At 46.9% G+C, this 15,055-nt stretch overlaps 1 protein-coding gene across 1 annotated transcript in view; it reads right to left on the bottom strand.

Annotated features, from left to right (window-relative positions):
- Nucleotides 1-15,055, bottom strand: part of T265_10186 (hypothetical protein) — a gene marked incomplete at both ends in the record, with an annotated part of 81,140 nt that overhangs the window by 61,083 nt on the left and 5,002 nt on the right. Inside the window, one exon of the mRNA XM_009176482.1 lies at nucleotides 10,744-11,483. Coding sequence (XP_009174746.1) covers nucleotides 10,744-11,483 — 740 coding nt within the window. The remainder of the gene's footprint in view (nucleotides 1-10,743; nucleotides 11,484-15,055) is intronic.

Below are 15,055 nucleotides of genomic sequence, written 5' to 3'. Positions count from 1 at the left end.
TGAGGGGAAGGAAGTGATGAGAACGCTTCAAAATTACGAAATAGTGCTCCAGAAAGGAGTCACTAGGGAGCGAACCTGTGTGACATGATTGGAAATCCGAACGAGATGTAGACCAGAGGATGGGGGCGAAATGGCTCAAGTGGTTAGAGCGCGAATTTACTGAGCGGAGGGTCCGTGGTTTGAACCCGACCTCTGCCTCTCGACTTCCCCTGTCTAGGCTTGGGCGACCTGACAGTAGCCCAGCCCTCGTGCTTCCTTCGGGTGGCATGGCAGCTGGGCACCGAAAGGGCACTACAGCTGAACGATTATTATTTTTTATTATTAGACCAGAGGATATTTTACGGTGACACTGCGCGTAATGGTGATGCGAGAAGAAAGACAGATATACCCCGTTCCGGGAGAAGACAAAGGTTAGAGTTTCGCGGTTGGAGAAGGAAGACGAACTATCATATCCTGAAGTGGATCTAGTATGGAAATTGAAGAAGTGGAACTCATCCCCATACAGAGTAACCGTACTCTAGGGTGTTGCGAATTTGAACTGTATACAAACTAAGAATTCGAGACAGTGGAAATTAGTCTCGTTTTAAATCGCCAGCTGTAGCACCCTTCCGGTGCCTAGCTGCCATGCCACCCGGAGGAAGCACGGGGCCTGAGATACTGCCGGGTGGTCCAAGCCTAGACAGGGCAAGTCGAGAGGCAGAGGTCGGATTCGAACCACGGACCTTCCGTCGGCAAATTGGCGCACTTACCACTCGGCCATCTCACCTCTCAAGATGGTAACAGAGAGGGAGAGAGATTTCACGTGTTATAACGACAACCATATCTTGGCGCCTTGTTTGACAACTGACTACTGTTGAGTGATCCGTTGCTGTTGACATGACATCAGTGGTCCTCTATAGCAGGACGTGCGGACATACATTGTGTGGTGTGATACGGTGGTTATATATATATATATATATGTACGCAGAAGCTGTGTATGTTTCGTTCTGACAATACAGCCGTATCCGGGCTTCTGTGTCTTCTCCGTATCGCGTAGTCTGGCGGGCTCACCAATAGCCGCCCCCCCCCAACGATACAACAGATAATGGTTCCAAACACAAACTAGAAAGCTGCCTTAGTACAATCAGGAAGGTCAGATTCCTGAAAGCAACCTCAGAACGCCCGGAACCTACTGCCCCACCAAAATCTCAACAGGAAAGCCGGCAAGCATCCAGGCCAGTCAATCATTCAATCAATTCAGCAAAACCTGATGAGTCCTCATGTTGTGTTCCCTTCTGTGAGTCTTTTTTCAGGCACTGGAGCGGGTCAGCAGCAGATATCACAGATCGGCGAATCAGCAGATAGAACTAGTACAGACTGATTCCAGCTGCCGAACAAAGTCCAAATTTGACCCGCTATATTGGGCAGTCTGTTGCCTCCGCAAAAGACGATTGCCTTGAAATGTAGAGGAAAATCCGTCAGCATTGACAGTGACCATAAAAGCTGGGGATGTAGCTGTGTTCACAAGATAAAGTGCACTAAATGTTACATCCACTTCAGTGAAACACGAGGTTTTCAAAGACAAGGCCCAAGAAGTGAATGAAAACAAGGCGGAAGCTTTTATCGGTTCCCATGTGAGAACTATTGGTTTCTGTGCCGGGAGGGGCAGAGTGTGAAATTGGATAACTGATTTTTACCGCTTGATCTTACACCAGTGCCACCTGCTGACTTTGATTGCATCAAACCCACACACACAAGAAGACACACATTGATCGAGAAAGATTGATTTCCGATTGCTCTCCAGTTAGACAGCTAGTCGAGATAAAAAAACGACTTAGAAAACGAATGTACTAAAAAGTCTCACGATGTGCTTGCCGGTAACAAAGATGTCAATTTTTCACAGGCATAGCACACTAGAAAAGGAACTCGGTAGGCGAATGTTTTCGGTGATTCCAGCACAGCACTTGCCAGTTGTTTTTGGTATCCAGAATGACTTGGGGGTTCGCGTCGACAATGAGTGAACTCAAATTCTTACGCTCGTCTGTCAAACAAAAGTGCGCGCGCACACGCACACACACACAGAGTCGTCTGAGCTAGGCGCTGCCGGTGCACGCGTGCTACGTGCGTGGGCGTAATGGCACACTGACCTTGAAGATCAAACTACGGGTTGAAAGTGCGTGTGTGGTGGAGTGAACGCCATGGATCGAACTGAAAACCAGTGACCATAGAGGAGCAACGGAGGTACTTGTTAACCTGCAACATGCTGTGTTTATCGCCCTACACAAAGTGTGTGACACAGTGCACGCGTGTCAACAAAAGGAAACAACGGATGCAGTGCGGGTTATTGCAACCGTATTCCAAGGATGAGAGAGGACACACCAGCATCAGTGGTCCGGAGAACTCGCGAAAACGCATGCTCACATGATCAAAGCCGCAAGCCGAACAAAAGAATGAAAATGCTCTATTTTCAAACACCCGGAGAAGGGGATGATGTTGACACCAGATAAGCCAGAGTCATACCCCCATCAAGCGATAAAGTGTCTGTAGTGGAGTAAAACTTGTCTAGAACAACCATACATGGCCTATTCTTCAAAACTGCCGCCAGGATCACTGCAGAATGAATAACCACAGTGCCCTCAGAAATCAAGCAAAAAAAAAAACAGAAGTTTTACGAAAAACAGAACCACCAGGGAGCTGTAGATAGTTGAGCAATCGGGGTGCAAACTGTGGTTCGAATCCAACCCCTGTCTAGCTAGGATGGGGGAACCAGGCAGTATCTCAACCCTCGTGCGCCCTTCGGCTAGGCACTGAGAGGGTGATGCAGCTGAACAACTACTCTATTTATCAATAGGACGATCACGTGGTCAAAGTGAGACGTGAGCAAAGATATTCCGGGCACTAGTGATTGTATCTGTGGAAAATCTCATGGGGCATATCGCTCCCGTTCAAGTCTTGGCAATGGTTCACAGAAAACACAACTCACTCACCGTGTGACCGAGGTTTTTATCCGTTGATCCTATGCCAACAAAATCAGCTTGCGGCTCACAGTACGGACCGCAGAGAATATGGAGGCCTTATTTTCCATTGCTACGTTGCCTCCACGATCCGAGCGATCCGACAACGCAGTATTGGCCAGATTTCAGTTGTCACAGCGAGATGGCCCAAGTGATTAGAGCGCGAATTAACTGACCGAAAGGTCCGTGGTTCGAACCCGACCTCTGCCTCTCAACTTCCCCTGTCTAGGCTTGGACAACCTGACAGCATACTAGCCCTCGTGCTCCTTTCGGGTAGCATGACAGCTAGGCACCGAAAGGATGTTACAGCTGAACGGTTTTTGTCACAGCGCATTGCTGCATTCCCCCGCAATTGCTTGACAAGACCCGTAAGAAGTATATGAGGTGTCATCGATCGACGATGGCACTCAGTATCTTACGGTCTTTGGCCGAATTGTTCAAATTAAGCCTAGATTTGTACCTACACGATTGCATGCCAAGTCACCTGTCGGCACTGCACGGTCTAATGGTACCACCAGGTAACCGCAAGATTGTTGTGAAAAGAGCAGGTTACACCAGACTGACAACCAAATAGCCGTGAACAACAAAGACTGAGAATTTTCTAGAGTGCATTGTGGCTGCCACGTGTTTGCCTGAGCTCAAACGAGATCGGTTTTCGATATTTTTCTCATGAAAAGGACCGGTGTATGGCGTAGATCTTCCAGACGTGTTGAGAAAAAACACAACACTTGCTGGTCGGTCGCATTTCCATAGGATGTTGTAGGGAAGTTTTGGGGATAGAACGAACGAGGCAAGCTTAGTTCTTACAGTACCGAGTGTCCCGGGGGAATGTACCGGGGGTTGGCTAGATGACCCAGTGGATGTCTTCCAGAATCGTCACGGTTTATGAAAACCAAATCCGGTCAATTTCGGGTAACAATACAAAAAAGGATGCCTCGCGAACCTTACTGCCCTAACGTGAACTCGAGAGAGCTCAGTTCTCGAGGCGCTGATCGGAAGGTCCTTGGTCCGAGCCCAACCTCTGCACTTCGACATCCCTTGTCTAGACTTGGGCAACTAGGCGGCATTGCAGCTAGGCACCACAAGGATCTTACGGTTGAACGTTCATTGTTTGTTTAAGAACCAGCGAGTGCTTGGGGTTCAGTGGCTGAGCGATGTTCCACATGAAATTAATCTGAGCAGGCTGGATTGTATAGTGAGTGGAAAGCTCATCAAAACAACGAGGTCACGATTAATACGAATTGCTATGATATTTTACTGCCGACAATTCAGTGGAACAGGGTTTCTGGTGCGCTGCTCATTGCTCAAATGTCGTTCCGGGCCAATATAGAGCACATTGTAGCTGAGGTTAATTTCACAAGTCCTGAGCCTGCAAAGCTTGGCAAAATCCCCCGACAAAATGCACAGTCAGTTCGTGTAATAGGCTCAGTTATGTGCTGTAACAGCAGCGGCCACGCGGAACCGATCAGGGGATAGGCACTCTTCCAGAGAACAGCAACTCATATGTATCTGATATACAGTCCACATACCGAAATGGCAACTTGATGTGTATGCATGAACAAAACCGTTTTATGAAGTTTACACTACATATTCATGAAGGAAACTACTCACAAGGTTGCTGAAAACTCTTCGACAACCCACGACCGGTTCCGCCCTTCTTGGGGCTCATCAGGTAGGCGCAGTCCCCGAGTTTCCATCAACCTTATTTTCCACTTGAATCCAAACTGCACTCATTTGCAAATCGATTTGGTTTTCACCATATAGTTTTGGGCGTCCATTTGCTCACAAGTTCGAGTGCTCCTGCATACGTCGTTTGCAGGAAAGGATCGTGAGTTAGGGTGGTATAACATTCCAGTTCGGAAACCTGCAGTTGTTGGCAATTAAGGAACGAAAACGGACTTTGGCGATTTAGTGTTGATAGGCATGTAGCCAACTTGTGGACACCGCCTGGTACTCATTGTATTTATTACTGACAGGATGGCCAAATCTCTGAAAATAGTCCCAGAATGTCAAAAACCCACTGAAACACTCAAACCCCACCTCATTAGGGAAGCCATGAAACATCCGGACCGGAAAAACCAGCTGCCACTTGGACGCTGAAGCAGATAATAAGTTAAGTAATAGCCGACGATGATGAGTGCTCAGGCATGTCACAGAAGCACAGCCGACAGTGATGAGTGCTCAGGATTATCAGGAGGCAAGGTCGACGATGACGAGTGCTCAGGCATATCATAGAAGCACGGTCGACAATGATAAGTGTTCACTCAGCGCCGACCGGACAGCCTGGATTCAAGGACCAAAGCGCGCTCTGAATACCGCAGTGCCCCTTGTGATTTTTACACTCGCTTATTCGCAATAAAGCGATTGTATTTCTTGTTGGTGAGTCTTTCTCCGACACTAAGGCATCGAAGCGGGGAAAGCAGTTAGATACAACAAGTGAAGCGGCGACAGCAGTTAGATACAACAATTACCGCTGATTCACTCCGTCATTAAATTATGTAAAACCAGTGCTGATTGGTCGCTAGAAATTGCAGAGAAATTCGCACATTGCTCGAGTTCATTATGTCAAAGTTGACCACAACCGTCGTAGTAGGTTGATTTTTTCCGGTCGTTATATGTGAATTGAAACGCATACTGATCACATTATCTAGGACAACAAACCCCAGCGACGGCAGTGTTCCCAGAACTTGCTCCAAACAGCTCCAAAGGGTCAGACCAATCAAAGCCCGTGTACACCACAACAACACCCGTAAGTATTGCCCCTCCCCCCTCTGTCGGGCAATCAAGCGCAGTTTCGCCCAAATGCCGGTATTGGCTGCGCCACAAGAAGCACGCTGCAGGTCATGCAGCTATCGTTGAATTTCTTTCGTTTTTTCGAATTGCTGTTTTATAGCTTTATCGAAACGGATCAACAACTGGTCAGATTTTTGCCAGTTAGCCTCTGAAGTTAGTTAGGGATGCCGTGTTTTCTCAGTTCAACAATACATGAGTGTCATACGACGCATTTCTTAGAATAAAGAAAGTCACGCGGTATATTCGAACCCAGTTATGTGATTTTTATGATGGAATACAGACGGCGATCAAAAATGACCCCCACAGACGTCCTCATGTTGATCCAGACGACCAGTCGGCAGACATAGTGAACTTTCGTCGTCTGAGCACTTCACAAGTTTGTTATTTCTTTTCAAAGTTTGCTCAAACATTCCAGAGCGCAGACACGCAAGCCCCCAAAAATGCAGAGAGGCCAAGCCCTAACCCAACCCGATAAAAGTGTACTTACAACGTTTACACAAACAAAATAGGAGAATCAATAGTTATCACTTCTCCTTGTTCACCAGAACTGACCAAGGTAAGAGGACTGACACTGCAGGAAACGTGAGTCCCGCTGTAAATTTCGATTGTTGAGCTGGTTGAAACAATGCTAAAAAAAACACAAGCTTCTGCATGCTTCCTCCCACAATTTAGCACCGGAAACACCCTATTTTTTTATTGCAAATCAGGTGACTGTTGGTCTGCTCACCAAGCTTGGCAAATGAGTTGCAAACGTGACATCATCAGTCGGAAAGATTTTATCAGTGCGCCAAACCACGCACTTAAATAGATAATCGAACAGGGCCAAATGGCCGAGAACGCAATGTCCTTAATAAGTAGTGATTCAGCTCATGCTTCTGACCAGCTTTTTTCCATGTTTTCAAATTATGCCTATTCATGAAGGACGGTGGACCATAACACATGCCGTATGGTAGACAAGACCACCCGCATAAAGCCATCTCACTTGTGGACGCAAATTGTTTTCGATCGGGTTGAATTCATGACTGACAGAAGACCGATTCTAGACCTTGGTGTTAAGAGCACTGCGATGAAGTAGGCTGTGAATCACTGCATAAACATGCTGAAAGATCATGCATTCGACCAATTCTCTGAGGTCGACAGAAACGGGAAACCATCCAGTGTCCTCATATATGTACAGGCTATGTGCATCCTTTCGGAACAGCTGACTGGGTTTTTCAATCTGCGAACAAGGCACCCCAAAACACAACTGAACCATAAACGAGAGCTCGAGGACGGAATCAGTGGGTCTCGCCACCCCTCCCCCACCGGTGACCAAAGATCACATAACACGATCACTGAATCACCCCCATCGACCAGACATACCGCATAGGGTGTGAAGGACGTTGACTCCGGCATATACTCTAAAAGGACTCACCAAAGATGTCCTATCAGGTTGTAAAGCACATTCAGCTGGTATGAAGCGCGGTTTCTGTGGTGCGACATCATACCATCCCAATCTTCTCGACAAAGCGCGGTTTTCAGCGAGGCTACCAATCCAAACCCTCACTCACCTGTAGCCTTGTGTAACGAGCGTCTCCAGACCGTAACCTAACCATGTTGTTGCCGGGATGTCATGACACTGTGGTTGTGTTTTCCACGAACATCTGCTAGTCGCCATGACAACAAGACACTGGGAGCAATATCGTGTCACTGTACACTTTCTGCTTCAGGAGACGCCGAAAACTAAGCGCTTTGAAATTGCATACGGTATGACTCAGAGACAAATAGGTGCGCAGTGCTATAGCGACAAACCGCTGGATGTGTGATAGACCAGTGGATAACTCGTGGTTGGGCGGGGAGATATTTTCATCAGCAAGTGGAACAACCAGTAGCCGGTACCAACTAGTTAGCTAGTCAATCGGCTTAGATTCCCCAATTGTGCGAATGTTCTAATTCCTGAATTCCCTGATCGCAATCACATGATGGTTCTGTCAAGTGTGGAGAAAACTATACAACGCACAACGCTTTGTGCCGAGACCGCGCAAACGCTACGTGATCGGTTTCAACGGCAGCGAGAGAGAGAGAGCGAAAAAAATCAGCAACGAACCTTTGCTTACCGCGAAACGATTCAACTATGATTCTTTGTAAGGTCGGTGGTACACAAGCGCGTGATTAGCCATCATATAACCACCATTGGTTCTAAGCCGTTCCACTCAGGTATCGATTTTACGGGCCGATCGACACGAGACAAAAAGCGAATGGACTGATGTTTGGTTCGGAATGTCACACACGTGTGACGAATAAGAACGCAATTGTTGAAGCAAGTGTGCACAAAGAACTGCGTGTTTTTTGTGACGAAAAATCTGTAACGTTTTTTTCGTGTGTGGCGGGGGTGTCCGGAAGACCGCCGTCTGACTGTGAGAAAGATGAAGTTGTGAATTTTTTCTATTATCCGGCAGGTTGGTGCGACAACCAGCAATCTAGCATAGGTTGTATAGAGCACGTGAATATCGACGAAGTGACTTAGTCATCCATCAAAAAGGGAAGGGATTCGAAGGTGGATGTACCACACGAGAATGTTTGTACCGTTATTCAACTCATTTTTCGGATTTTTGTGATTGATTCAATATAAGAGACGGTTGGGGTCAAAAGGATCGCTACAAGCAAAGCAACTGATTCGCAGACTAACTGTTTTGCGCGCGCCTATGATGTCTCTTCTGCCAGTGACGAAACGTTTGCTAGGCAATGGCGTGATACATGGTAGACAGACCAACAACCACTCAATCAAATGCCAATATGACCTTCAGCCGAAGTCTCTTACTCAAACGCGTCACCGCAGCAACCGGCACGAACCGGATTGGTGCAACTCCAAAGAAGCAAGCTGCCAAGTTGGCAATTGAGATAATCATAATAAATAAAAATAATCGTTCAGCTGTAACGCCCTTTCAGTGACTAGCTGTCGTGCAACCCAAAGGGAGCATGAAGGCTGAGATACTGCCAGGCTGCTTAAGCCTAGACACGAACAGTCGAGATGCAGAGGTTGGGTTCGAGCCTCGGACCTTCCGAGCAGTAGGTCCGCGCCTGAGCTATCTCGAACTGCAAGATGTCCCCTAACGAATGGTGGTGTGTGCATATTCAGGCCGAGGTATCGGTTAACTCAAATCAAAGAGACCTCAATGCGGTGGGTTAGTTCATCAATTTTGCTTATGACACTGATATGAACTAGAAAACCAAGTTAGGATCGAATGTGGTATCCATTTTTGAGGACCAAGTCAGTCGTTAAAGGAACTAGAATGCATATTCCCCTCGGTTCTGAGGAGTCTACTGTTTTGGTGGTGACACTGATATGAACTAGAAAACCAAGTTTGGATCAAATGTGGTATCCATTTTTGAGAACCAAGTCAGTCGTTTAAGGAACTAGAATGTATATTCCCCTCGGTTTTGGGGAGTCTACTGTTTTGATGGGAGATCGAGACGAAAAAATCCGTAGGTATCCGCTCGATAGGTGCTTCTCTGGGGGTTTCCTTGAAAGAAGGATGACAATAAGATTCACTTTCTCCTACACCTCCGCAGCATTCCGCAGAAAGGTAGTGTACCTAATCCCTTCAATACAATGTCACAAAACTAAAAAGATCAGATGAATATTCGTAACGCACTACTCATAAGGTTGCTGAAAATCCTTTGACAATCCACGACCGGCTTCGCGCTAATCGGGGCTCATCATTTAGGCGCAGTCTCCGAGTTTTCGCCAACCTTATATTCTACTTGAAACCAAATTGCATGAAATTAGCAAAATACACTCATTTGAAAAAAATTTAGTTTTGTGGGAGACTCACCTGGAACCCGGCTGAACATCTCATTTGTGATGAATTTTTCGCCAAGGTCATGGAGATATTGGATGATAACCACAAACTGGTACTCAAACCTGCTACGCTGACCAGACTAAGCCGACAGTGTAGCCATGGATACTCACATAGTTCACAGTTAAAGTATCCATGCAAGGGAGTAAAACTGGAGGACAAACTGGAGCGATCCAGGATAACTCAAAAGCTCTTGAGTTTCCAATAATCGGTACTCTTGGAAATGTACCTGGATATTGGTAGCTCGGTAGATGATCGGATAGGTGGTGATCAGTTCGTCAGGCGTACACATTAACTTGCAAACGTTTCATTACCAACCACAGGGACACCATCAGTGCGTGGACCGGCCAAGACATGGCAATGTGGAATGAACACAGCTACAATTAAAAACTTCGTACGTTTCTGGATGAGGTTCACTGCCTGCACTTGGTCCGAAAGCCTGCAGGACACGCAACTGGTCTTGGTGGCACACATGCCGTTACTTCCTCGCTGGACTGTTTAACTAAAGCGAGCCTATCGTTGTGCGCTGGGAATATTCTTTCAAACTCACAAACATCCCCACTTTCCTCCAGCCTTTGGGGAGTGCCCGGAGTGTCCGTAGGCCAGCCGTTCCTGATAACCGAACACCACATCATTTGGACGGATGTTTCACGTGCAGGACACGGACTAAACGAAGGCATACCCTGATTGGTCAGAACGCCAGCCAATCTGGATGGAGCATCTTTGACTCCAAGCTTCTAGCCCCCTCACGGAGATTCTAGCACGAGCTTAGGGAAAACTCTATGATTACCCTATAAATACAGTTGTAATAAATTTCCTTTGCCTCCATAAAGGGCTGTGTAGAGGTAAAGTGCCTTTTGATATACCATAGGGGGGCGGGGCAGGATGCCTTGCACTTCATTTCAGCAAGACACAACAGCTGGTGACGGGGATGGGATTCTCGGCCGTAGCAGCACCCAACTGCGAGCGGTAAAGTGGGATCCGTGTGGAATTCCGCCCGCCTAACACCCGGCCATCAGGCAAACAAGAATTTGAAGAGCGATAATAATCGGAAAAGAGTCAAAACAAAGGTAGGGAAATTTTGATCAAACTAAAGAGTCATCACAGACTTTACTCACCTGTGGCACCATCTGTAAACTACTTGGTTGGGAAACACCTTGAATAAACGTTCCTGGAACAGGGCCGTCACGAACGTAACCGTTGGTCTGGACCAATGGAACTCCGACAGCACAGTCGGATGCCAATGATACGTTCAAGTTCATTTGTGACAGGGCCATCTGTGTCGCATAAAGCTGCTGTTGCCTCTGAGCTTCCAGTTCCTGTCCGACAAGAATATAACATGGTCCTCCAGGAGAGCCACTGGTCACACTACTAGTGAGAGCGCCGCTTGTGGCCACCGACGAAACTGCAGTGACGAGCGGGCGTTGAGGATAAAATGACACAGACGCCGTTGAAATTGGCACTGTGCCGGTAGGACAAATCTGTGTGTAACATCCCTGACAGTCAGGAATGGTACAGGGTAGAGCACAATTGTAAGGTAAAGGTACAAATGGTTGTTGAGGGAGTACAGAACTCTGCACCTCTGGAGGGTGGTTCAGAATAATCTGATTTTGAGAATTCGCTTGCTGCTGTTCTGATTGGACCATGGGAGTGTCTACAATGTGATCTGGTTGTGAAGGTACGGATGCATCATCTGTGTGAGAAGCTTCTTCGGGCGGCTGTCCAGCAACCTTGGCGACAGAGATCATAACAGGTGATTCATCCAGTGTCGACGGTGCGGGTGCATGGGCGGTGGTCACAGCTGGACTCTTGGGCGTACTAGGCTCATCTAAACGAGATTGGTTTGTTCTAACGGTATCTGCTAGGGTAGACGATAAAAGAGAGGAGACACGGGAAAGTGAGCAACCAATCGAACCAATCGAAGTTGAGAGAATGAGACTGGCACTGAGGAACCACAGTATTCCAAAGCAATTATGATAGCCAAAGCTTCGCTCACTATGATAGAGAGTAAAAGCTAAGGAGATGTAAGTGAACGGGAACAGGCGTACTCCATCCACATCATCGTATTCGAACGATGGTACAACAAAAAAAACAATTGCACAAAAAAGATGACTAATCTCCAACCCCATGGGAAAAGCGTCGACTGGAAAAAAAGGACCGACCACTTTGGTAAGTAGTTCAGATGGTCTTCCGCAGTACATTCCTGAAGATATTGTATGTAGCTGAATGGAATGTGAAACTTAATTGCCTACCGGAAGAAATAAAACACAAATTGTTCGCCTAAGAGCGGGAAAAAGCATCAGGTTCGGACGGATTGTGGGCAGCCCCCATCAGACAATGCATGGAAGTCCATCTGGCAAAACTTAGTGCAATCACAGAAGAGGAATTCATCGTACAACCCAAGCCAGTAGTACATATCGAGATGCGGGGCATGGCTGTTTCATCTTTGGTGGGATTCGAACCAGTGAACTACCGGCTAGCAGCAAACACTATGCTATGTAGCCAAAGACGAGATGGCTCAGTGGTTAGAACCGACAATCGTTGTCTCAGAAGCATAGCTCGTGTGGGTTGGTGTCAGCGAATCCGTAACGAGGCAGTTAGAAGGCGTGTTTTCGGTTGTGTAACGGGTACTTCCATTGAAGAATGTGTCCAGCACCAGAAGCTGCGTTGGTTGGGACATGTGCTGCGTATGACGAACCATAGTCTGCCCAATTCGGAGTGGCGTAAACAGAGAGGGGCCCACCCCATGACCTGGCAGAGGAGTATTAAGGAGATCATGAAACGCTTGGTTGCTGTCGGTGCTACTCGCCTTCCAAGATGGGGACCGCGTGATCCTCACTGTGCCTGGTTGGAGACACTACAAGATATGGCTGCCAACCGATGTCAGTGGCGTTCTTGTTGTCAGTTTCTGTCCAGATTGCCTGAATGAATGTCTGGAGGTGTAGGCACCTCGGAATGATTGTGTTAAGCTAGCACTAAGTCCCTCCTCCGTCCACCTTTATTCTTTTTTTACAATAAGGCTTTCAAATAAGTCATGATTGTACGGCAGTGAAGCACCGACACTGATGTCATGCTGTCGATGCTTGGACAACCTGACAGTATCTCAGCCTCCGTGCTTCCTTCTGGTGGCATGGCAGTCAGGCACTGTAATGGTGCTACAGCTGAACGATTTTTTTCAAAGACGACTGAACCATGAAGAAGTACCTGAGACACACACACACACACAGAATTCACAGATGTCAGAATATATGCCTTGGGAAAATTCTTTAAGCGGACCAATTCGGTTGACAATGGGTGAAATTACTATTTAAAGAAACCAAATCAAGTATTCGATGACGGCCTAGACTAACTAGTTCAAAGCGGACAACGCAAAAAGAAATATAACCTCAACCAGAAGTAGAAACAACGACATGAGTTTCCACCACCAGGCTAGCCACATCACTTCCTTGCTACTTGTACGACATGTTTATTCAATGACATCTTTGTCGGGAGAGAAGACGCAGCCCTTTGTCCTCAGAAATTTGGTTAGCGGCTAGTTGAGAAAATTCAACATTAAGGCCAGCCACATTTGGCGCTCAGGCAGGTGCCAAAGCATTGTGGAGAGTTTTCTGTCAGGACAATGTGCACTGAAATTGCAGTATTGCATGGTTGAGGTCAAGAACGTCTTGAATTGATCGATATCCTGGTATTCTTGGCTGAATTGAAACTGAAGCTGACTAACGACATTTCACCAAGTGTTGCGCACGTACATGTTTTAACCGTACACAATGTGTACGAAATTCGATCCATTCATAAGCGAATTTACTAAAGAATCGTTTGGTTGGAGCACGGAAAACAGATCGAGCAGACTGAGCTCAACACACTTCAAGTACATACCAGGTGCAATAGAAGAGAAGTGATCGATAGGTCACAAACGAACTTATGACCTAGCACGTACCCACCGAACTTTTACACATGTTAATCAATAACGTGATGTTATTAAGCGATCGGGTATTGGTCAAGGCGTAGTGAGGACTGACTAGGCTCTGCCTCCGTAGATTAATGAGTTATAACAATAAATGAATAAAAAAAATTAGCGGTGATCCCCCGGGCGACCCTACCGTCCAGGACTGCTAAACTAAATTTAGCCTGTTCTGTCGATTGGTTTATGTGGATAACCAGTATGGTGATACGGGCGTTCCAATTGGTAGCCAGGAGCGCAAATATGAACGCGAATTTAGAAGACCCCAATGAAAGGATACATGTCATGAAGCAGACTAGACAAGCTGAAGAAAAACAAAACTCGCTCCAAGCCTACGCGAAAATTTTCGTGACCTCAGGGTAGCTGCATGTTGGTCTGCTCAACTGCTGTGAATTATGGAAGTGACTTATCAAGTGAGTCGCAAATACGCTAAGGGCCAAACAGCACTCGCGTAACTCACGCTATCGCAGGATTTGCACACACACACACACACACACACACACACACACTCATCTGTCGGTGACCGAACGATCAACAACATCATGATCGATACAAATATTATGTTGGCCTTCAGTCACCTCGCGCAGCCCCACGTCCGGACCATGTAGGATACTACTAAATTTGGCAATGGCAAAGTAAATACCAAAATTTTTTAAGCACGTGAACAACTAGGCGCTCAAAACAGAGAATGTAGACAATGTCCCTCATAGACGGATAGAACTCGATTCGAAATTGATTTTCCCGATACTAAATACCAAAAATTGAGCAATGTCAAAGGACCGGTTCATCCAATTTCGAGAACAAAAGCGCAGCCACGAAACAGATTAGCAACCTTACTGGAAGTTTAAACTACCAGAAACATATAGATAACGCGGTCAAGTGCATTGGCATCTGGGTTTTGGGCAGTGGATACCTTCAACTTTAGCGGGTAAAAGATATCGAACAGGCGTGTTCCAACTGAGACCTCTCAAACCATGGGATGGTGATCCCAGAGAACCATAGTACGGCAAGATTTCGCCAGAGTTCACTACGGTGCAAGGTATAGAAGGATCGCTTTCAGACAAGGAAGCTTGAAGATACCCATACAATCTTGAGTTCAGCTGTGGTACCCTTTCGGTGCCTAACTGCCACGCCACCCAAAGGTTGCACGAGGGCTGGGATACTGCCAGGTTGCCCAAACCTACACAGGGGAAGTCGAGAGGTAGAGGTTGGGTTCGAACCACGGACCTTCCGGTCAGTAGATTCGCGCTCTAACCACTTGGGCGGTCTCGTCCCACGAGCTTGAGTACCCAGCTAACTAGATAACTCTACTGCAAAATGCGCTTTACACCGACAGTGTAAAGTGCTACTGGAATTTGGCCGCACGTATGCAGATGAACGAATCGGTTTGGCAAATGGCTGACCTGACTTGAAGGTCAGTTTTTGTCAATATTTTTGCCAACAATGGAACATCAGCTGGCTGTCAAGGA

This window comes from Opisthorchis viverrini, assembly GCF_000715545.1.
Source record: "Opisthorchis viverrini unplaced genomic scaffold scaffold56, whole genome shotgun sequence".
In the NCBI taxonomy this organism is placed as follows: domain Eukaryota; kingdom Metazoa; phylum Platyhelminthes; class Trematoda; order Opisthorchiida; family Opisthorchiidae; genus Opisthorchis; species Opisthorchis viverrini.
Note: the sequence above shows the minus strand (reverse complement) of the source record. Positions and strands in the feature narration are given on the sequence as shown.